At 34.3% G+C, this 23,897-nt stretch overlaps 2 protein-coding genes across 2 annotated transcripts in view; one reads left to right on the plus strand and one right to left on the minus strand.

Annotated features, from left to right (window-relative positions):
• LOC126816834 (glycogen-binding subunit 76A) lies at positions 1 to 10,566 on the minus strand. The gene is made up of 2 exons (XM_050543593.2): positions 5,823 to 10,566; positions 1 to 5,091 (listed from the first exon to the last, which is right to left on the minus strand). The coding sequence occupies exon 1, from the start codon at positions 10,230 to 10,232 to the stop codon at positions 9,009 to 9,011; it is 1,224 nt and encodes a 407-aa protein (XP_050399550.1). The 5' UTR covers positions 10,233 to 10,566; the 3' UTR covers positions 1 to 5,091; positions 5,823 to 9,008.
• LOC126816832 (phenylalanine--tRNA ligase, mitochondrial) overlaps positions 10,467 to 23,897 on the plus strand; it is a 26,531-nt gene continuing 13,100 nt past the window's right edge. Inside the window, exon 1 of the mRNA XM_056100043.1 lies at positions 10,467 to 10,568. The gene's annotated coding sequence lies outside the window, so the exon portion shown is untranslated. The remainder of the gene's footprint in view (positions 10,569 to 23,897) is intronic.

The raw sequence follows: 23,897 nt of genomic DNA on the forward strand, positions 1-23,897 counted from the left end.
TAACAATTATTTTTATTTCTTTTATTTTTTCAAAATGAAAAACAAATAATAATTTATTTATATGTGGAAAAGAGGAAACAATATGTGAACAAAATCTGAGTAACATCAGAAATATTAATCAAATTATTATACTTTTATTACCTCTTACACTCAAGCACAACCCATAAAAGTGAGCAAAATTTATTATACCCAACACACCTGTATATATTTATCTTAACTTATTTTAATCATTTCAATGTTACTGAATGACATTATTTAACAAATAACAGTTGTATTAAAAAATAAAACACCCATATCTATAGGGAATTTATGGCTTATTTTTGTTTAATGAGGTTTTCCATACATTGCCTACATCAGTTAAGTCGTCTAGTGAATCTTCAGATAAATAAAACAGAGATAACCATGCAAGATACGTCAACATTTTGTAAATGATGGGTGGAGAACGGGGAAATTCAATAAAGATCATTGTCACAATGCTTCACATTGAATTTGAAAAAAAGAAATCGGTTAAAAACTCAAGCCGTAATAATCGTGTTCAAGAGGTTTTCGGAAAAGGGGCATAACTCTTGAATGGAAGATCAGATGCACGCCAAAGACCGGGAACACCAAAATCGAACTCATCCAAGATCCCGGGAGCGTTCACAAACTTTGTACATATTTCACATTTTGCGTACAAAACAGCGGCCGTAACTCCGGAACGGAAGGTCTGACGAACACTAAAATCGAACTCATCCAAAACCTTTTGAAATTTGACAATAACACGTATTTTATTTTAAGTTTAATCGGACACAACGTTTGTATATATAAGCTTATTACATGATTTGCGTAAAGAGGGTGGTGCAAGTTTCGTTCGCGATGGTTGTGTAATGTCCACAAATAAATGTGAATCGTCAATGTAAACGTACATACGGACGTCCACATGGACAGGCAGAGACGGCATAATAGTATTACGTTCATATGAAAATCTGTGCGTAGAAAAAGCTAAATCTTTATACTGTATTATCACATTGGAACGAATACAAGATTCTATGACATAATCAATGACAAGTAATTATCCGAAATTGTAATTGCTTTTGATTGCAATAATACATTTCAAGAAGATTATACCATGATTTTGGTCGTTAAAATCATTCATTTAAAGAATCCCCCAAACTCCAGCGTTAAGATCCGAACAATCTACATGTATATGAATTTCATGCAGGACGGATGATAGCTTTTAATTCCGGAGAATTCATATTGTACAAAGTCATCAAAGGCGATAACTCTAGAATCAATAGAATTTTCCATTTCACTAATATATAAACTGCATATAAAGCTCATGCTGACTGGATAGTAACCTTTGTCGCTATGTACAGCGTCACTAGATTTACACGATCAACATTTCCTTAGACTGTGTTTTCCAATTTTAACAAGTCATGCCGGGAATGCAAATCATGTACATTTCTGTACACAGTAGACATACCGATAGACAAACGGGGCTAGTCAGTATACGACCAAACAGCAATGTGCGCATATACAAATCCATGCACGTTAACTTTGTCATTAATGCCAAAGGATGACTTTCACCTCTAAAGTTAAAGTCTCTGTGCGTCATTTGTGGGTTGTTTTTTTTTACGGAAAACATCAAATGTATTCAAATTGATCCCCGGCTTTATTTCAATCAGATTAATAGGTGACGCTGTGTTGTTTTAACTATATATCCCGTTTATATCAATCTGATTAAAATACAGATCTATATTTCGTTTCGTTTATTATACTTTCGATAGCCTACACTACATGAAGATCTTATCAGCTGTAATGGGGGCGGGGGAGTAGTGTCAGGGGTCATACGAGCGACTTTTGACCCCATGACGTCAGATATTAATTAATCAATCAGCATTGACGTTTCTAGGTTCCTTGCATAGCACGCAAGAACTCACCGCAAAGGACCGTTTAATTGGCTAATTCCTCACCTCAACTAGAGTGCCTGTATAACAACTCTGCCAGGTCCTGCCAGGCGAAATTTTGAACTATAAAAAACGAAACGAAATAGGATCTGTGTTTTAATCAGATTGCGTTTATATAATATTCTGATGACGAATGTTGACAAATGTTTAATTCATCATTATCTGATTCTTTGTAAGTACTGAACGGAAATAGAACCATTTATTGGTTGCTTTAACTATATCCCATTTATTCTGATGCCAAATGTTGACATTTTAGTTTAATTCGTCATATATTTGTAAATATTGAATGGGATAGAATCATTTATTGGACTTTCATAATATTGTAGTTTGCAGTCTCCAAATTCGTCAAATGACGTCCTGGGACATATACTATCTCTAAAACAAAATTTGGTATTCAATCTTTAAGTTTAATACAACACAAATTTTGTAAAGCGATCGACAAGAACAATGTACACTGTATCACAATAGTCTTCGCCCATACTTATTATATGATTCAAGAGACGCTTAAAAGGTAAAGAAAACAAATTCTAATACATACGGAAAATATTCCTTTAAAATATACCATTTCTACATCATAATTATAATAATATAAATATCAGTATGTTTATTAAGGATTTTATATATCACAGACTATAATTATCAACATTAATTAACGATATATGCTCCTTCTTTTCTCTACACACCGAGTTGTAATGGCTTAATATATCCTACAACATACACAAAAACAACATTTATACAGATCTGACTATCCATACATCTGATTCAAAGGCGATGAGATATACATGTGACGTAAAAGCACATTTTATAGGTATATATTGTCCACACACGTGTATAATACATATTATAAATATATAACGGATGATTTTATCATGTTCAGTATAAAGTATGTAACAATAAATAATGACCCAACGCATTAACAAGATCTACTGAAGATCTATGTTTTAGTTAATTAAACAAAATTAATATTATATAATAACACAATGGCATATGATTAAAACAGGATGTCATTGGCTATCATCTTAAAGTACAGCTATGTATCATATTAAGTTCAAACTCTGATTTACGTCTACATAAAGTGCTGAATTCGCTGTGCTATTTTGATAAGTTATTAAACAAGCTGTATACGGTTACATTTTAGTTACAATATTATTATAGTAATCGACATTTGGGGGGTCTAGAGCACAAGTGATCTAACTACCAACCATTTTAGTTGGTTGTTAGATTACTTGTGCTCTAGACCCTCCAATTATAAGCTTGTTTCTAACTTTAGTTTTGCTTTAAGCTTAATTGCGTACGTAACTAACGTAAGAAAATTAATTGGTGGCTAGCTTCTCCGCAGGTAGCGTGTCTCAGATGTTCAGAATGGCTTAATTGTTGGCAGTGCAACACAGAATGAGCTCGTATCATTGGTTCTAAATGTAGATAGATACCCACTTCACTAAGCAAATCAACACATCAAACATAATTACATCGACATTTTTATGATGTATATCAAAGAGGTCCAGTCATTTTGATACACGATTTTTTTTTATTACAATTATTTTTTATGACGACAAAATCTGGCGACTGAGAAATGTTTTATTTTTGTTTCGTCAACATAAATTTTGTTGTATTGATTTGTCCTGCATTTCGTCTTTCTCTTGTGTCAATACCATGGCAAACTATCTCGACACAACAATATTGTAGGTATGACACGACAAAATAAGGTTGATATTATCATAACATAAATATTTTGCTTTGTCAAAGTCCTAGTTTTGTCATGCTGTGGCAATAATTATATTGTGGTATTATATATATCAATTATCCAAAGATAGAGGTAGTCTCGACAATAATAGGCCTACTAAATTCATTCAACTTTTTGTGGTGAACAGTGGCACACACCCTTGTATAATAGACAATATTAAGATACTCGATAATTGAAGACTTTAATTATATAATAATACGTTATAAAATGCACGAATGCAAATATGGGATAGTTTTTTTGTGAAATGAAAAAAAAGAGAGTTCGTTACAAGAACGAAAGATATAATTGTCTAGCTGTACAAAGTCTATTGAGTATAGAGTATACCCACTTACAAGTTGGCCTCCGTAATATATATATATACAACATTTCTTATATCACATCGTTAATATGCACCATGATGAGACCTGTTATATATTTTTCTACAATTTGATTGTCTAAAGATATATAATCTATTTGTTATATACCACGAATAGAAAACAATAACATAATATACACATTTGATGGCATAAAATAATAATTCATTTTTTGTTTAATAAGTTATTATATAACAATATTTTCGCTTCTCTCTTAAAGCTTATATTCATAATATCAACATTGGGCTTGAACGTATTATGCAAGAGTCTGGGTCTAAGTGGATTTTTGATCTCTCTCTCTATATATATACACGTATATATAATAAGTGAGGGGTACCACACAACATGTAACATTTTACAAACAGACGAAAATAAGACGACGAAAACCTTGTATTATTTTAGGGCATATCATGCACCTACTATGTGTTTCCAACAAATCACAATGTTAATGCATTTTCATTTAAAAATGAAATAGTTTAGATTTATTCAAAAAAGAAAAGATATGAGACAACCCCTACGTGCAAAGTCTAAAACAAGGGAAATAATCGATGGGGTTAACAATGTAGGAATGAATGGGGTAAATACGACCTTGAGGCTATAAGTCCTTCAAAAACAAAACTACAGTAAAGGATAGTTTGCCACGCAACGCAACGCAACATACCACCACAGCAACGCAACGCAACATACCACCACAGCAACTCAGGTTTTAGGGCAGTCAACAAAGGTTGTTGGATATGTATTCTTTTTAAGACAATAGAAGCATGCAGGGTCAAGAATAAGGGTGATAGCTCAAACAGCAAGTCTGTATAAAAACAAAACACGAAACGAAATAATTTTTTGTTCGGGTTTGTCGGCATTAAAACCTTTACTCTTGGCGTAATTAAATGACCTCCCTCTATCAAACTTTTATTAAATGTATGTAATGGACAGATTGTATGTGGCAAATAACACATCGTGTGCAGGGCAAGATAACATAATATACTTCCATCAACTCTGTTGTTTAGTTGGGCACAAATGGACCGAACAAAAATCCACACATAAGGCTGACCTTAAAAATATCTTTGTTTCACCAAACCCGACCCACAATCGAGGAGAAGGGTCGGTAGGTCGGTTTTTTTTTCAGATTTTTTTTTAAAGTCAGAGAAATCAATACAGAAAACTTATTAGCTGTATACTACAGATTCATTAATTTTGTTTAATGAATTTGGGGTCTGACGTAAAAAGTAACGAACTGAAAGTTTTTATTAAACTTAAGAGCTAATTTGACAGCTTAATAATTTTCCGGGTGGAAACATTCGTCTTCTTTATTGGCAAACAAATCAATGACATCGTGATTTTTCGTGATGCCCGACTCGCACACGATTAGCCACGAACTTGAAGTGTGAAACTCCTTCAACACGTTTTTAACGATAGTGCGCGTTGTGCTTTCATTTTTCTCGAAAACGGATATTGAAAATATCGTCGTCATGTTTAAAACTACGCACCACAGACATAGAGGCAGAATTATTTCGTGGGAATGGACGTATATTCGTCTGCAACCATTTTGTTGAGAAGCGACACCTATGACGCTTTCGTCTTGATCAACCAGTTTCAATAATGAATCAAACCATAGCCATAGTATAGGGAAATAACTCTCATGATATATTTCAGGTTGACACACAAAATAAAATAAAAAGATCGTGGAAAAGTGCAATAAAATAATTTAAGTCGGGGGTGGTTTTAGTTAGTCGGTCGCGTTAGGCGAAACAAAGATATTTTTAAGGTCAGCCTAAGCCATACAAGTCTTGAGTGAACGTTGCCAATCATAATACTGCACATTCATTCAAATTCTGGCATAACTGACGGGCTGTTGAAAGTTACGAACAAGTAGTATAATATATCTATAAATTTATATACATCACATGCCTTAAAAAGTGACGATTGTATATTTCACTGGTCTGATAATATTCACCTGTCAAATTTCTTACTGTACCAAAGTGCTTCAATATTCAAAATGGTTGCATATAAGGAATCATAAAGCACTAACCATTGATAATAAGTATTACATATTATATAACTATGATTACGATATTTATTTCTGTAGTTGGAGGCAGGCCTATAAGCCGTATGATAAATCAGAGAGAAATTGGGATGATTTGGTACTGGGAAGCAAATCAGCACGCCTTCTAAAAATATATTTATACACACAGACACGTTTTTATGCGTGTGAAATCTCGATTATCATGTATGCCTCTAAGACAACGTCTATACTATGTGGTAAAAAAGGCAGGAAAATCAAGTCTGTTTATAAATCTATAAGCAGACGGTGGGTTATTGATCTACTATCTGACCTACGTTTCACCTTACCTACCAACACTTTTGAACATACATATTATATATTTGAGAGTACCTAGAACAAAAAAACCAAACGATTTTATAGCTTCTAACTACACACGTTATACTTCATGGTAATGTACACAGGTTAACTTTTTTTTTTTTAAAAATGAACTTTTTTTTATTATGTATTTAGGAAGTTTCAAGGCGCATTATTCAGCATTTGTTTTCTTTTTCCATTGTGTCTTTTCGCTTATCAATTATTCAAACCCTTATTATTAAAATGCCCTATAGAGTTGTAATATTCAAAAATCAAAACTTTCTTTTGTTTTTCGGTATTTTTCAGGGATTTAACTGTAAGTCTACACCGTGGATTATGCGTGATAGCGTATCTTGTATTACTGACACCATAAAGTCGAACCCTTTGTCACCCAAAAGTTTAAATACAATGACAATTTTATTATTCATACATGTATTAACAATGAGTACTTTGTCAAAACTATGTACATTTACTGTTTTTATTAATGTGAAGACTGTTGTTATTACACAATTATCCATATCTAAATATAAAAGATCTTCACGAAGAATGAGCTGGTGTGAACGAAAGTGATAGCACAACTGTTGTTGCTATACCTGTCTGAAACTTCGAACAGGCATATCTGAATACTTTTGGGACCAAAATGGGTTTTTTTTAAATACAAGTAGTTACTGTTGATTGTGTATGGTCTTAAACTCTATATTTCAACTTTGTTTTGTCATGTCAAAACTTTAATTGCGTTGCCTACTTACTATTTTAACCAGTACATTCAACAATGTATAAGACATATTGTGCCATTGTTGATTATGTTATTTTTAAGTATTTATCTATATACTACTATTGACTAGGTGTACACGCTTGGTTTATTTTCAGGTGCATCTACAAGTAGGAATCACATTTGATATATTCAAATTATCGGTCTACAGTAAACAAATACAATTAAAATGCTTAAGTGCTAAACAATAACAGAGATACGGTCCATGCACCAGGAATTATATAATAACATGGTAAAAACCCTATATCATAATACAGGTTTCACAAGTTGCCACAGAAGTGAACAGACCTACATGTATATTTATGGTAATACCTTTTATTTGTGAGTCTGTGACATGGACTCTCGGAATAATTTCTAGCTTAAATGGCGTATGGCTCTATTTGCGGAACATTGAAATTGACGAAAATGGATTTAGAAGCACACATTAATGTAACATGAATGTATCTAAACTGATTTATATTCAACTTCTGAAACAAAAATATTGTAATTTGGAATCAATTATGTCCGGTGAAAAACGTGAACAGTCCAAATTGAACGGCGTCATTTACGTCTGCTTAGTCCATTCTACGTTTTATTTTAATAATTACTTCCACATACATGTCTTGTAGGATGTTTTATCTGTTCATTACAAAAAAATGGAACCCGAAACGATAGAATACTCGACTCGTGTATTATGTCTTAAATATTGGATAATCGCGGTTAAAACGGTGTTGAGTGGGTATAGCAATGAACCGGAAGTGGTAATCCATCGCCACCTGGCCTATGTTACTCCCCGGTCCGAGCTACACCTCTACACCAAATTTCAGCCTCGGGACAGCCCTAGTGTAGCCGCTAACCTAACACTGAACAGACAGACAAACAAACTACAGTCACAAATATTAGTTTATATTATAGATTAGGATCCTATATTTTCACGGCAAGATAGCAACATCAATATGGATTGAAATTGACCAATTTTGAATTCTAATTCATGTTTTTAATTTCGAATATTATGGAAAACATTGAGTTAAGAGATTTAGATCCTTTAAACTTTACAACCAGAAGTGGACAGACATGTCTTTATGGTAATACTTTTATGTAATAGTCTGTGACACTGGCTCTCGGAAAGAGCTCCACTAGCATGGACCCCTACGGTGATAATTATCATGTGAAAGATCATTGACGATCCGTGGTCTGGGAATCTTCTACTAGGGATAGAGTATGATAACCATCAAGATGTAAAATCTCCACTTGCTCTGGCTTCAGAGTCTCGAATAAAGGCAGTGGATCAATAAAGAAATTTAAGGAATATAGTTTTGTTCAGCAATAATGTAGCACTAGCAGCAACCTGAGATCTCTTTGCCCATGTCAAAGTAAGGTTTCAGATTTTAGTGAATAACAAAGGGAGGTGTCCCTTCTTATTGTTGAGAATACTCACAAAACCTGACAAGTGATTTTAGCTACAGTAATAGATAATTATCTCTTTACTTCTGTTAGACCATAAACGTATAATAACGCTGACCTGATTGGTTCTGTAAACGTGATTTGCAAAGGTCGCACTTCATTTTGTTTTATAATACAAGTGTTCCGATGCGCCATTTCAATACCAGTGTCAGTATACTAATATCACCAAGCATTCAACAAATAAGCAAGAATATACAGGATAGCAATTAGAATGCAAAGTTTCAAGGGATTGTTATAATAATAAGAAATATGTATCGCTTAATGTGACCAGCAACTTTCTAAAACTTCGTAACAAATTAATATCTCTAATAAAGGTACTTAAAATTAAGGTCCTACAAAAGCACCAATTAAAATGCGTCACCCAAAAAGCACTACGAAGCAATTAAAATACCTAACTTCATAAAAAATGCATCCAGTAAGAATCATTTTCTGTTGGTATAGTTTTAGCAAAGCACTCAAAAACATAGTTAGCACTAAAATTGTTATCCCAATAAACAGTTTCTCCGACAGTGTATGACACAGCAAATTCTAACCTGGATCCCACACCTAACTCCATTGGGGCCACAATACTGAAAGAAAAACGATCCGTCGGTCCGTCGCAGGAATTCATAACATATGACGCTGCAATATCATGAAACGACACCCAATTGTTTGTAGAAAATCGTATACGAACTGCTTTATGAAATCCAACATTTGCTACTCTAACTACTCCAGTAATTGTCATATCAGTAATCACGGCATTTTCTAAACAAACTTTTTCGGCCATAACTCGTTGCATAAAATTTGCTGAAGCTCCCGGTTGACTAAAACACGCCGACAAAAAACGAGTTCCTACCATTTGCCGGTCATTCTCAACGCCGACGCGCAGATCTTTCATCGCTGACGCGGGTATTTTTGGCGGTGCCTCTACGTTCAATATATGCCTTACATCTTCCAAGTCCAAACCCATAGCATCCGCGAAACGTACAGCTTTTTTCCTTCTCGGTGTTCCCGGTGGAGTTTTGTTTGTTTTTAAAGATGATGATTTCCTTAATTCAGCTCGTGAAAAATTAAATTCCGAATCCTCATATACTGGACTATCAGATATCAAATCGTATATAGATTGCCTAGATCCACCGTTTGATCTATCACACAAGTCTATCCGTAATTCTGGATTCGGCTGCATTCCGATGGCGATTTTGTTAACGGCCTTCTCCAGATTGACACTATGACCTTCAGGGGACAAGCCAAGGTCATCATTATTTTCATCCGGACTGAACATTGAATCGGCAGAAGTATTGGCCTTGCTTTCCAGCGTTTCGTTAGCAGAGTCCTCGGCGGAATCGAGGTCATCCGACATGTTCACGTAAATGCCTTCTTCCGATTCCTGGGAATCTCCAGATGATGTCTGTCTGTGATATATTTTACCACTTATTCCACCGGCATTCACTACAGGACCATCCGTGTGAGCCTCTGCCATCCTGATATTTCCCCTGTGGTTGGATTTCTCGTATTTCTCTATCTTTTGATTATACACAAACTTTGAACATACACTAAAATTATCCAACAGACTATCATGTGAATAAGAGAGATTTCTTGGCAGCAGAACACGGGTGTTATTGCCAGCAGTACACCAATCCATATCACACGACTTACACGTATCCCAACTATTCTACTATGTATGTACACAATAATTGCTACACTCGCTTACTAATGATTTTCAGTAACTTGACATTCACTGATAACGAAATCATCTTCCTTTTGTCGTATCCTTATCCAATAAAATTTTGACAACCACCGGTTTTAGACTCTCACAACAACTGGATTGCCAAACGGCTTAGTGAGTTGTTTTTATCCTCTGACATGACCCGACCGGTAACTCAAGGTCGTTTAATAATCGCTTTCTCTAACCATGGACCTTGTAATATTTAAGGGCCCATGCTATAGCCAAGACTTGGCCATCCATTCATAATTTACGGTAAGTATTTTATTCAACTCGGTGTCGTAATTAACTATTTAATAAATATATTTGGGTAAACAAGAACAATTAGGTTTATATGTTGCGACTACTAGAGGATTCCCGTAAATTTATTTGCTCTGGAACATACCATTATACGTAGGTCAAGAATGACGCGGAAGAGATAATGGAATGTGCTGTTCTATTTATGGAAAGAATAGCACGTGGGTCGACCCCACTAACCAGTGCAAGATATGGAATTATATAATTATTGTACCGGTATATCATTTGCTTATTGTTTCATAGAATAGCCTGAACAATTAATTGTTGGCCAGAAATATTTAACGCATTGTAATTGTTGAATTGAATTGACACTGTTTGATCGATACAAAAGTCTATTTATAGGCATGCGCGAGCATGGATATCGTGTGCGAGTCAATAGACCACAATGACGTAGTTGTGTACATGCGTATCGTCCTCGGAGGTTTTCACTATTTCTAGAATTTTCACCGTGTGGAGGTATACAAATTGCGACAAGGCGTATCTGCAGATCTTAATTTCTGTACTTAGAACATGCAATAATTTCATTATTATTTTAAAAATATAATAGAATACGGGGTTCCGGAAATAAAAATACCGAAAATAAATATAAATCAAAAGAAATTAAGAATAATCCGTAAAATTAATCAGAACGAAATTATGTATCTAATTGAGTAATATTCTAGGCTAATGGAATACATGGCAAATTTCTGAGCTCTTTTACTGGACATGCATCATTATAGATATTTATATTTGAAATAAGATGGGTTTAGCTGTAAGCAACATGGAGATAACAAAAAAGAGCGCTGGATTTCGAAACAAACACAATAAGCTACATGTAGTTAATTAAATTAAAATTAAGTTCATTATTCTACTAATCTAATTCAATAGACCTCTACAGTACTAAGTATGATTTTGGGTTGCTGTCTTAGCAAAGTTTCCTCATTGCAGACTGCATATTATATATATGCAGGGTCTTCATTATCCCTGTTGGTGCAGTAATCGATGAATGAAATGAGGTTTAACTTATTTTTCGACACCATACTGTGAACTACACAGGACCTTGTTTTTTGTCCCATCCGAAAAAAATAGAAGTTGTTCCGTGCCAGGTCATCCATCTCTCATCAATGACAAGAAGAGACAATACTGCAAAATTTGGGGTAACTTTCACGGCGAACAGTGGGATCAAACCTTAGACCTCCCAGTTTGTGAGCCAGTACTTTAATCACTTAGCCACTGTAGCTCCCTGGTGCATTTTGGGTGCTTTTCCTAAATCACCATACTTCTAAAAACAAGTCTTACTCGGTTATCAGTTGTCAATTATAGGCTCTCTATTACCCCTAATCTTGCTCTGGTAGCACAGAGAGAGAGAAATGGGGTTTAAGTCCACTCGACACAAACTAGGTCATTTCGGGACTAACATGGTTTTAATTTTTATTTCAATAATTCGCTTGCGCATGGGGGTCTTTAGCAGTGGGAGAAAACCAGAGGACCCGGAGAAAACCCATGAGGTTGGACAGGCGACCCTACTCCTTGTCACGTACGACCGGGGATTCAAAACCACGCCAGTCGACTCAATGACAGACTTTATGATACAGCGCGCGCACGCTAACCATTCAGCCATCCAACCCCCTGCTCTGGTAGCAAACCCACCCATGCCAACCTGGTTAAAAGAATAACTTTGGATTTTTACAGACCTATTGTACATATAGGCTTACAGGCAACAAAACGTACACCCATGGCAGCTAAGTCATCAGAGCAGCCCATAAAGGCTGTCACATTTTTAATTCTTTTTACACAGAAATTCAAGTGATGAAATAAGTTCTTAATTTTACTACTTTGAGAAATTAATAATAAAATAAAACTAGAATTTTCTTAATCATATATTTTCATATTATCTAAATCAATCCATATATAGAACCTTTGAACTTTACCACTATCACAATTTCATATTGTTAATTTCTGTCGTTATTGGTTGGAATTATTTATTATATTATAAACATACATATGTGGTTTAAAATCTGTATTAAAGTAAAAACAAATGATACCTATTACAATGAATACTATATTAAATAATACATCATCTACAGTGCAATCCTTACACGGCATTTAGCCACTGAACATATGATATAAAACACAAATTTATATGGAAAACAATCACTGGGTTTATTTCACACTACGTTTCAACGTTCTCAAGTTGTGTGAAATAAGCCCAGTGATTGTTTTCCATATAAATTTGTGTTTTATATCTACAGTGGAAGCAAATATAAACAACTGAGTTTGGTACAGGTATTTTAGTCTTGAACTTCTTATGGGAATGCTCTATTGCACTTCTATCTTTTGGCTTCAAATTATTTTTAGGCAGTTATTAACATAACAAGCCTATAATCAACTCCCTAGACCACCCGATGGCTGAGATTTTAAAATTGAATGATAAAATGGACAACCGAGGCTAAGTCTAGCTTGTCAAGTACTGTTGCTACAACAATGAATGATCTATAACAACTTCACTCAGAATAAAGTAATTTACAGATATTTAAATGAATTAAGATTATTATACTGTAGATATTTATGGATAGACAAAAACATTCATGTCGTTACATATTCTGGCTTAAAGATCATATGTACAGGTTAATGTACTTGTGGTCTGTCAGATTATTCGTATTTACAATATCTCGTTTTATAGAAACAAAATCCATTCGTAAAACACTAGCTTAAACAGGCATTATGCAAGATATTTGAATGTGCCTTTTGCAGGTCTTTCTTTAGGCTTGAAATGTTAAATAAACATTAATTAACTTACCAAGACCATAATTCACTCTTGATGATGCCATCGGATGGCTGCGATTTAAGTATTTAAATACCTTTTGTGGTTGATGCGGTTACCGTTAGAAGGGATAATCAAGACTTTGTTTATTATCGTAACAACAGTAGTAATGATAATAGAGGCCAGACTATAATTGTATCGCCGATATCTAGGCTCAGATTGATGTAATTTGACATTTTCAGCATATTCACTTTTCAGTATCTATTTTTCATCTATTATAGCAAGAACTGTCAACTCTTTACCTAATCTTACCCAATGCAGCTTTAACTACATGGCATATTCATTTCTTGCTTGGTCTACCCAGGCAACAGATGAAAATTCTTACCCATACCACAGAGAACACATTTTCCTAAGTTTCCGACCCATAGTGTATCCTAAATTTTATGAAAATATATAGAGAATCTCCTACAAGTCTTTATTGATATCAAAAAGGACGAGTAGGAGATTTTATTTATCACCCAATCCTTTCTTACATGCATAAATAAATAAATATACATGTAATTCTTTGCTATAGATTTCACTCTTACTGAACCTGATTACATTAAGGCGTAGTGATACGTCCTTCTTTGACGGCAATTCAACTATTGCAATGTCTTTTATATTGACCCAGTGTTTCCATCAAGGTCAATTAAATAAAAATTGTTAATTTTTAATAACAAAAAGAAGTTATTTTTAATAAAAAAAAAAGTAACTTTTAATAAAAAATGAACTGTTCTTTGAAAATAAAAAAAGTAGTTCCTTTTTAACTGACCAATCAAATTCATGAAATTTATCACACAAGCGATATATCTACTGTAGAATGTATTATTGGGTGATAAAACAGTCTTCATTTCTTTTTTATTTTATATACATACTGCAGTAATGCAAATTTAAATACACACAGAATAACATTCTTTGGGCAAAAATACCAGCTTCTGATCGACAATAAAAAGAAACATTAAAAGAAAAACCAAAAGCTCAGTCAAAAGGACACATAGCCCATAACAAGTACTGGTGTCTAGTATTAAAGGAGATCATCCAACTCCAAACATAGATATTGATGCCAGCTACTCAGATCACTTATTCATATATATACTAGCCAAAGTGTCACATATACCATGTATATATTATAAATTTTTTCACAATAAAGTGTTATTTGGATAAACTAAGTTTGGGGTCAATGGTTCAATAATTACTAAAACAAACTTTATTATATAACAAATCATCCATTCCTTCAAGTTTTCTCTGAGTATTCATCTTATTCCCTGAGATACATACTGGCATTGAACTAGATGCCAAATGAGCAGTAATAACTGTATGTCTCTATGGTTATTCGCTTGTGTTTTAAAGTAGAATTTTGAACAAAATATGTTTAAGAATCAATACATACATTATACTTTTTTCATCACCATAATCCTCATTCTTACATTAGTAACCAACTCGTAGAATATAAGTTTAGATATATGTCAAAAGGATGAGTGACAGATTTCCAATCTGTGACCACATTCCATCATTTATCTAGAAAAGTTCATTATTAGAGTACACAATGAATGCTCACTGTAAAGCGTCATATTCATGTCTGTTAATTTCATTCATTAATCACAATACTCTGTTCTATATTGTTCTATATTTTATCATACACTGTACACATTATTTATCTCCACATCTTTACCGTTCTATAATCAGTTTTCCTTGCCCATATAATTTTCCTACTGTTACCTGAAATATAAACAACAATATCACAGTTTAAATTATTAACAGCCCATGAAAACTGCTTGTGTAATATCACTGACTAAACCCCAGAGGATAGGTTTAGCTTTGAACTGAGTTTGATTCCCCTTCCATTCCTATACAAAACTTTCGCTGTTTGTCTACAATTGACTCCGCTTGAGAACAAACTCCCAAGGTTAGTTGACCAAATTTGAATCCCCCCCGTCTGTGAATTTAGTCGAAAGTACAATTGAAATTTTGAGAAATATTTATTTGGCTGCCGTAATCATATCTAAAGGAATTGAAAATGTTTATTTAATCTTTTTGTGTAGAAATATGTAAAATAGGTCAGAACTGCATATCAAAATAGTACCGGTACACTAATTTTTCAATCTTTTGATCTACCACTTTGGCCACAGAAATAGCACAGATTATCTGTCACTATTATCGGAGTAGTTGGCAGTGTCTCTTACATAAATGTAATAATAACAATAAATAATAATAATGAAGTTTTATATAGCGTCTTCTCCATGTTGAAACATGCTCAAAACGCTTTTTGTAATGGCTCTACTGGTTAAAACTGTTGAAACAGGAAAGTCTTTAGTGCGGATTTAAATTGATTAAAAGTTTGTTGATTCTTGATCTGTTGTGGAAGTTCGTTCCATAATCTAGGACCAGCTGAACTGAAAGACCTATACCCATATGACTTTAAATTATATCTTGTGGGATTCCATAGAGAAAACTATTACAATAATCAATCCTTGATAAAATAAGTGATCTCACAAGTAGTTTACAAGCGTCGGCAGTGAGATAGTTTCTGATGTTGCATATACAGCGTAGATGATAGTAGCATGTACGGCATACCATATCAACCTGAGCGTCCATTGTCAGAGAAGGATCAAATATCACTCCAAGGTTTCGAACATTTTTGGAGAAATTTATTTCTGAATTACCAATGGTGATTTTAAGATCAGGTAGTAACTTGAGTTGTTGTGATGTACCATCAGACTAGAGCTGGGCGATATTTCGGTTTTTCGATATAAAACCGTCATAGAAATAAAAACCATCAAAAATACTGTCTTCAGAAAAATATCGAAAAACCGAACATACCGCGATATATCTCAGTTTTGATTTTTCTGGAAGATATTTAACATTAATATTGAAAAGATGTCTCCCTTTTCTATGTTATTTCCGATATTTTATTGCTTAATGATGAAAAGAAAGAGAGAGAGAAATGGGGTATAACGTCCACTCGACACAAACTAGGTCATTTCGGGACTAACATATGATTTAATTTTATTTCAATAATGCGTTTGCGCGTAGGGGTCTTTAGCAGTGGGAGGAAACCGGAGGACCCGAAGAAAACCCACGAGGTTGGACAGGCGACCCTACTCCTTGTCACGTACAACCGGGGATTCGAAACCACGCCAGTCGACTCAATGACAGACTTTATGATACAGCGCGCGCACGCTAACCATTCAGCCATCCAACCCCCCCCTAATGATGAAAAAATAGCAACATATTTAAGTAAGCAGGTGAAACAAAATTGGGATTTTTGAAAAAAATTGATTGTTAATTATTGCAATTGTGCTAGGCAAAGGCAAGCAATAAATGACTGGAAATTGTCATTCCCCCCCCACCCCACCTAAATTTTGTTTCGTCTTATAAGGCCGAGTTACGTAAATTTGTGCATTACCCTGTATTTAGATTTCAATGGCGTCCGTTTAGCAGAAGGGGATGTATTTTTAACAGCATGTTGTGTTGCACATACTGACGCTAGCGAGGTAAGCAAGGTCTTATTTTCTCACTAAAATGTTCCTTTACATTGTTCAGGTGTTCACAGAGATTGACAAACGACCGTTTAGCAGTAAAAAGTTGCCGAGTAAAATTGACTGGGGTCGATTTTAGTTTTGACAAGGATTCAATAGAACAGTTCCTGAACGTATGGGGCGAGTGTAATGAGACCTACATTCAGAGCTGAACTATGTTTGAACCAGCTCATTAAATTCTGTTTGTAAATTCTGTACTGTATTTATGCTAAATTTTTTTCATAATATTGACTAGAAAGTGTCATTTGAATACTCTGGGGGGTATTTCCAATTTTTTATGCATGTTTTTTTTTTTTACATTTAATAAGTGATAAACTGAAATTATTGACATTTCATAGAATTTTGCAATATAGTGATTATATTGCAATATTTTAAAAAAAATATTGCAATATCTGTTTCCAGGGATATCGCCTAGCTCTACATCAGACATATTCGTTTCAATAAACCATGTGCTTCTGGTATAGAAAGTAGTACCGTTGATAAGCCCCACCCTCATATGAAAGGATTCAGGACAGAGTTAGATCTCTGTGTGCAGAATGTCCAATCCCCAGCTGCACTGAGCTAGAATACGCCTAACATTCATCACACAGACCTAAGTATTCACAAGCACCCACTAATGCAGCCTATCACATCTTTGATGATACTGAACAAGGGGTGGCTCTACAGAAAAGGGTAATTTAGCCTTTTCATTATTAATACATGTAAATAGTTTGTTACATTTTTGGTTTAAATAGTTTTATTTTTAATACCGGTGGTCCCACTATATTAATTAGCTGTAACTTACAGAAAATACTGATCAAAGATTATTATTATGAAGTGGGCAAAATGTTTTTTATAATCAGGTTAGTGGGTGACTAGATCTAAGTTTTAAAAAGATCCATTATCCACTCCAAAGTAATAAAAGTAACCATGTGAACACAGGATTTGGAGAACATTGTTCTGTATCACATTAACAATTTTGTGAATGGACGAATGACAACTGACATGCGAGTGTATAAAAAAAGGACTAATCAGTAGGCCTAATCACTGCATAAATTGTTTATTATTTTTTATTTATACATGTATGTAATTCTATGTTATACTGTCTGCATCAGATTTCTTGCTTAGTCATGCTCAAGTCAATTTGGGAACATACATGTAACTAATTAAAGATAGCAAAGATTTCCAGAACTAAAAAACTAGAGTCCGAAATCATTTATGTAAATGGCTTTTTTTCTTTTAAGTTTATTCAGATAAGGCGACTTACAGCCCTTAGAAGCTTCTTTTTTTTTATATATAGAAATTTTGGATTTTATTTTGAATTTTCATTATGTCTGGAATATGTGAACTACCACTTTATCATTATTAAGAGTAGGCTGCTCCTATGAAGTGTAATTTACTGACTTGTATATAGAATATGCTATGTCATGGATTAATGGTGTAACAAGAACAGTCTATAGAACAAATTACAAAGACCATAAAATAAATAGATTAATATGGAAATAACCACATTACTATATGAATGCTTAACTATAAATTTATCCTTTTTTTTTTAATGTGTAAAATTAAGTCAACCATACTGAAACATATATATATCTTACAAATTACCAAAAGGTCAAAACAAATTGTGGATTTTTAAAGTGTAACAATCATGATTAATGAACTAATAATTCTCATATTCTATAATCTCTATTGAAAATAATTTTTTTAAATAAACAAAAGTTGCTCAATCCCAGGTTTTTTGCTTGCATAGTAAAACAATTCTCTAAGTTTACAGCAACACATGTAATATGAAAACATCTGCTATAGAATGTAAGTGGTTGTGTACATGTATATAATGCCAATAAATTGATGATGATAAAACTATGTTAGTATAAAATGAATATAATATAAACTGCAAATTGTGCAATATTATTTTGTTGTTACATCATTTACACAGAGTAGGCTTTATTTATAGGTCAGTAGATATAAACCAGAAGATGTAAGTGATGTAAGATAGAATAAACATTAAACCCCCACAACCACATGTTATAGCAGAAACACTTGGTTGCATCATCTTGGAGAAATATTACATGTACCTATCTTTGAAATATAGTGTTTTCTTATTGCGAAACAAAACTAAGAACAAAAAAGTCTTGGTTCAAAGCTGGATGGAAGTATAGGTTAGCTCCTCGTATTACAGCTTCTATCACTATCATCTAGACAATCAATATGTCCACTACCAGAAGTTGTGGCCTGGGTATTTTCAATACAAAAGGCATCTGTGACCTAGTCTACTGCACGTTTTTTTCTCATTAAATTTCTGTGCGTAAGTCAGATTTCCTAAGTCGGATCTTCCCTCAACTAGGATCAAAATGTTTGGTCCATTTGATCTAATTTTCTTTTTCCTTCGCCTAAGTCGGATCGGCAGTATGTTTAGAATTTGACTACGTCAGTTTTGTCCCGATGGTCTAAAACACGGGTTGGCTATTCCTTGCACGGAGCCCCAAAATATTGTCCCTTATAATTTTGACTCAAATCAGCCTATTTGACGCAACGCAATAATAGAATTTTCCTAGAAAATTCGAAACTAGCTGTCAGCTGTTCAAGACACTTTCCGGGAAAATTTAGGACATTTTACAAAGTTGGCAACAAAACGGAATTTATCTACTCGCACCAAAACCGAAGTTATCTACTCGCACATATGAACAAATGCTAGAAATATGTGTTTGAATCAATTATTATCCGGCTCTTGCAGTTTATTTCTAATCGGTCTTCGGCTTACTCGGATCTTCGCTTAACTCGGATAAAATTGGTCAGTCCACTTAGATCCAACTTATGCGAAGTTTACACTGTACATACATGTACATTTTTATACGCCCACATTGAAATGTGGTCGTATATTGTCGTCAGTCCGTCCGTCCCGCGTCCACAATTGCTTGTGGACGCTCTAGAGGCTAAAGTTAATATCCGATTGACTTTAAATTTATATACAGTGTTTAAGGCCATGAGACGAAGAAACTTATTGATTTTCAGCGATTTCCGATAATTACTGCCAGAGTTATGGCCCTTGATCACTTCAAAAATTCTTGTGGAAGCTCTATAGGCCAAAGTTAATATCCGATTGACTTTAAATTTATACACAGTGTTTAAGGTCATGAGACGAAGAAGCCTATTGATTTTCAGCGATTTCCGATAATTACTGCCAGAGTTATGGCCCTTGATCACTTCAAAAAATCTTGTGGAAGCTCTATAGGCCAAAGTTAATATCCGATTGACTTTAAATTTATACACAGTGTTTAAGGTCATGAGACGAAAAAGCCTATTGATACTCAGCGATTTCTGATAATTACTGCCAGAGTTATGGCCCTTGATCACTTGTTGACGCTCTAGAGGCCAAAGTTAATATCCGATTGACTTTAAATTTATACACAGTGTTTAAGGTCATGAGACGAAAAAGCCTATTGATTTTTAGCAATTTACGATAATTACTGCCAGAGTTATGGCCCTTGATCACTTTGAAAAATCTTGTGGACGCTCTAGAGTCTAAAGTTAATATCCGATTGACTTAAAAATTTATACACAGTGTTTAAGGTCATGAGACGAAGAAGTCTATTCATATCTGATTGACTTTAAATTTATACAGTGTTTGAGGTCACGAGGCGAAGAATCCTATTGATTTTCAATGATTTCTGATAATTATTGCCAAAGTTATGGCCCTTGATCACTTTGAAAAATCTTGTGGACGCTCTAGAAGCCAAAGTTAATATCCGATTGACTGCAGATTGAAGATCTTGAGACGAACAACTATATTGATTTTCAATGAATTTTTATGACTTGGAACAGCTAAATTCATGATACAGTATTAAAAGTTTTGTATACAAAACGTTAGCATGGGGCAGAACTTTATAAAAACCAAACAAATTCTAATGGTTTTCTGAGTTGTTGCTCTTAATCAGATTTTAGTGTATTATAAATGTTTCATTACCGAAAAAAGTAAAAATATGCGACAACTCTAGTTGACTGCACGGACGATTTAGCTGCTGTTGACGTATGTTTTGTTGCCTGGCAACCTATCTTTTGTCTAATTATCAAGATTCTGTATGGGGATTAGTTACATGACACAATCCTGTCTTCAACAGCCATGGTCTTGAAGATGCCAGTTTACTTCTACTCATTCTGACTAAAATATTACTTGAAATGTGTAGTTTAAATGTCTGGAGCAAGATATTAAAGGCTTGCATTTTAGTTATCATTTAACTAAGAAAACAAAATCGAAATACAAACGCTAGATAATTTACCAGCTCAGATTTAAAACAGTTGTATCATTTCTATTCAGCCACATTGAAATTGCGGAAGTCTAATTACACAGTAAACAGCATAGGTCATGGAAATTTCAATTCAACATAATTTTGTAAATACGGAATTGAAACAATTTCAAAAAGATAGGATGATAAATGTAACTGATGCTCAACCACATTTCCATGTGGGCTTATAAAACTCACTGGTAATATCTGGTAATTATTAGTTAATATCTGGTCCCATAAGTGAGTTAATATCTTATAATTATGACATAAGTAACTCATAATTACAAACTTTTTTCCATTTACAAATATATGATGAATTAAAAATTTCAGAACATTAAAGATACATTATGGGAGATTACATGTAGATAATTAAAGAGCTGGCAGTTCTCACTATTATACGATCAGGTACAATCAGATATGTGCAAATATCGACAGGAACCAAGATTTTGGGGTTATAAACATGCCTTTCAAGTTTCATTAAAATCAGATCAAAATTGTGACCTCTAGAGGGTCCACAACCTTGATGATATACCAGATGTTTACACTATTTGCGTAGAGGGGCAGCCATTTTATGTGGCAGTTTTCTGTCCTATATTCACGAAATTCAAACTCAACCAACATTGCGATGTAACGGTGATATATTTGAACGTTTTTGTAAATCAGATATAATAATTATGACATCTAGAGGGACCACAAGCTAAAAACAGGATTTTTCATACAATCAGGGGCCATAATTCAGGAAGTTACGATCTGATATGCGCAAATGTCGACAGCAACCAGGATCTTTGGGTTATGCATTTCAAGTTTCATCAAAATCGGGTGAAAATTGTGACCTTGATATACCATATTTTTACACTATTAGTCTACGAGGGGCGTCCATTTTGTCCTGCAGTTTTGGTCCGATTGTCACGAAATTCGAACTCAACTGTCATTAGGGTGTAACGGTGATATATTTAAACGTTTTTTTTAAATTGGTTAAAAATTGTAAACTCTAGAGGGACCACAACTTAAAACGCAATTTTTCATACGATCAAGGGCCATAATTCAGGAAGTTACAATCCGATATGCGCGAATATCGAAAGGAACCAAGACCTTTGTGATATAGGCAAAAATTTAAGGTTGCATCAAAATCAGAAAGGAATTGTGGCTTCTAGAGGGTCTACAACCTTGATATACCACATATTTACACCATTTGTGTTATACGAGGCGCGGCCATTTTGTCTGTCAGTTTTGGTCTGATTTTCACGAAATTCGAACTCTGCCATCATTTCGGTTTAACGGTGATATATTCACACGTTTTTTTAAATCAGATAATAATTGTGACCTTTAGAGGGACCACAAGCTAAAAACGTGATTTTTCATTCGGTCAAGGGTCATAATTCAGAAAGTTACGATCCGATATGCGCAAATATTGAAAGGAACCAAGATCTTTGGGTTATAAACATGTATTTCAAGTTTCATCAAAATCGGTTCAAAATTGTGAGCTCTAAACGGTCTACAACCTTGATATATCATATTTCTACACTGTTTGCGTTCAAGGGGCGGCCATTTTGTCCGGCAGTTTTTGTCTGATGTTCACGAAATTCGAACTCAACCATCGATAAGGTGTAACGATGATGTATTCAAATGTTTTTTTAAATCGGAATAAAATTGTGACCGCCATACGTTAAAAAACATGATTTTTCGTACAATCAGGGGCCATAATTCGGGAAGTTACAATACGATATGCGCAAATATCGACAGCAACCAAGATCTTTGGGTTATCAAAATGGGGTGAAAATTGTGACCTCTAGAGAGTCCACAACCTTGATATACCATATTTTTAAACTATTAGTGTACAAGGGGCGTCCATTTTGTCTGTCTGATTTTTACGGAATTCAAACTCAACCATCCTTAGGGTGTAACGGTGATATATTCAAATGTTTTTTTAAATCGCATAAAAATTAAGACCACTATAGTGTCCACAAGCCAAAAAACGCCTTTTTATGTACAATCAGGAGCCATAATTCAGGAAGTTACTATCGGATATGCGCGAATATCAAAAGGAACCAAGATCTATGGGTTATAAACTTACATTTCAAGTTTCATCAAAATCAGAAGAACATTGTGTCCTCTAGAGGGTCCACAACATTGATATAGGCCTACCATATTTTTACGCTATTTGAGTACGTGGGGCGGCCATTTTGTCTGTCAGTTTTGGGCCGATTTTCACGAAATTCGAACTAAATCATCCTTAGGGTGTAACGGTGATATTTTCAAACCTTTTTTTAAAATGGATAAAAATTATGACCACTACAATCAGGGGCCATAATTCAGCAAGTTGGGTTATAAACTTACATTTCAAGTTTCAACAAAATTGGATAAAAATTGTGACCTCTATAGGGTCCACAAGCTAAAAACGCGATTTTTCGTACAATCAGGGGCCATAATCCATGAAGTTACAGTCCGATACATGCCAATATCGAAAGGAACCGTGATCTTAGGGAGATAAAGCTATATTTTAAGTTTCGTTGAAATCGGATAAAAATTGTGACCTGTAGAGTGTCCACAAACAATTGTGGACATCCAGACGGACAGGGGCGACGACAATATATGTCCACATTAAAATGTGGGCGTATAAAAATTGTGACCTCTATAGGGCCCACAAGCTAAAAACGTGATTTCTACGTACAATCTGGGGCCATAATCCATAAAGTTTCGG

Source organism: Patella vulgata, chromosome 3 (assembly GCF_932274485.2).
Source record: "Patella vulgata chromosome 3, xgPatVulg1.2, whole genome shotgun sequence".
In the NCBI taxonomy this organism is placed as follows: Eukaryota; Metazoa; Mollusca; class Gastropoda; family Patellidae; genus Patella; species Patella vulgata.

Excerpts from the sequence above, each read along its gene's own strand:
- LOC126816834 (XM_050543593.2), bottom strand. The coding sequence starts at position 10,232 with ATGGATTGGTGTACTGCTGGCAATAACACCCGTGTTCTGCTGCCAAGA.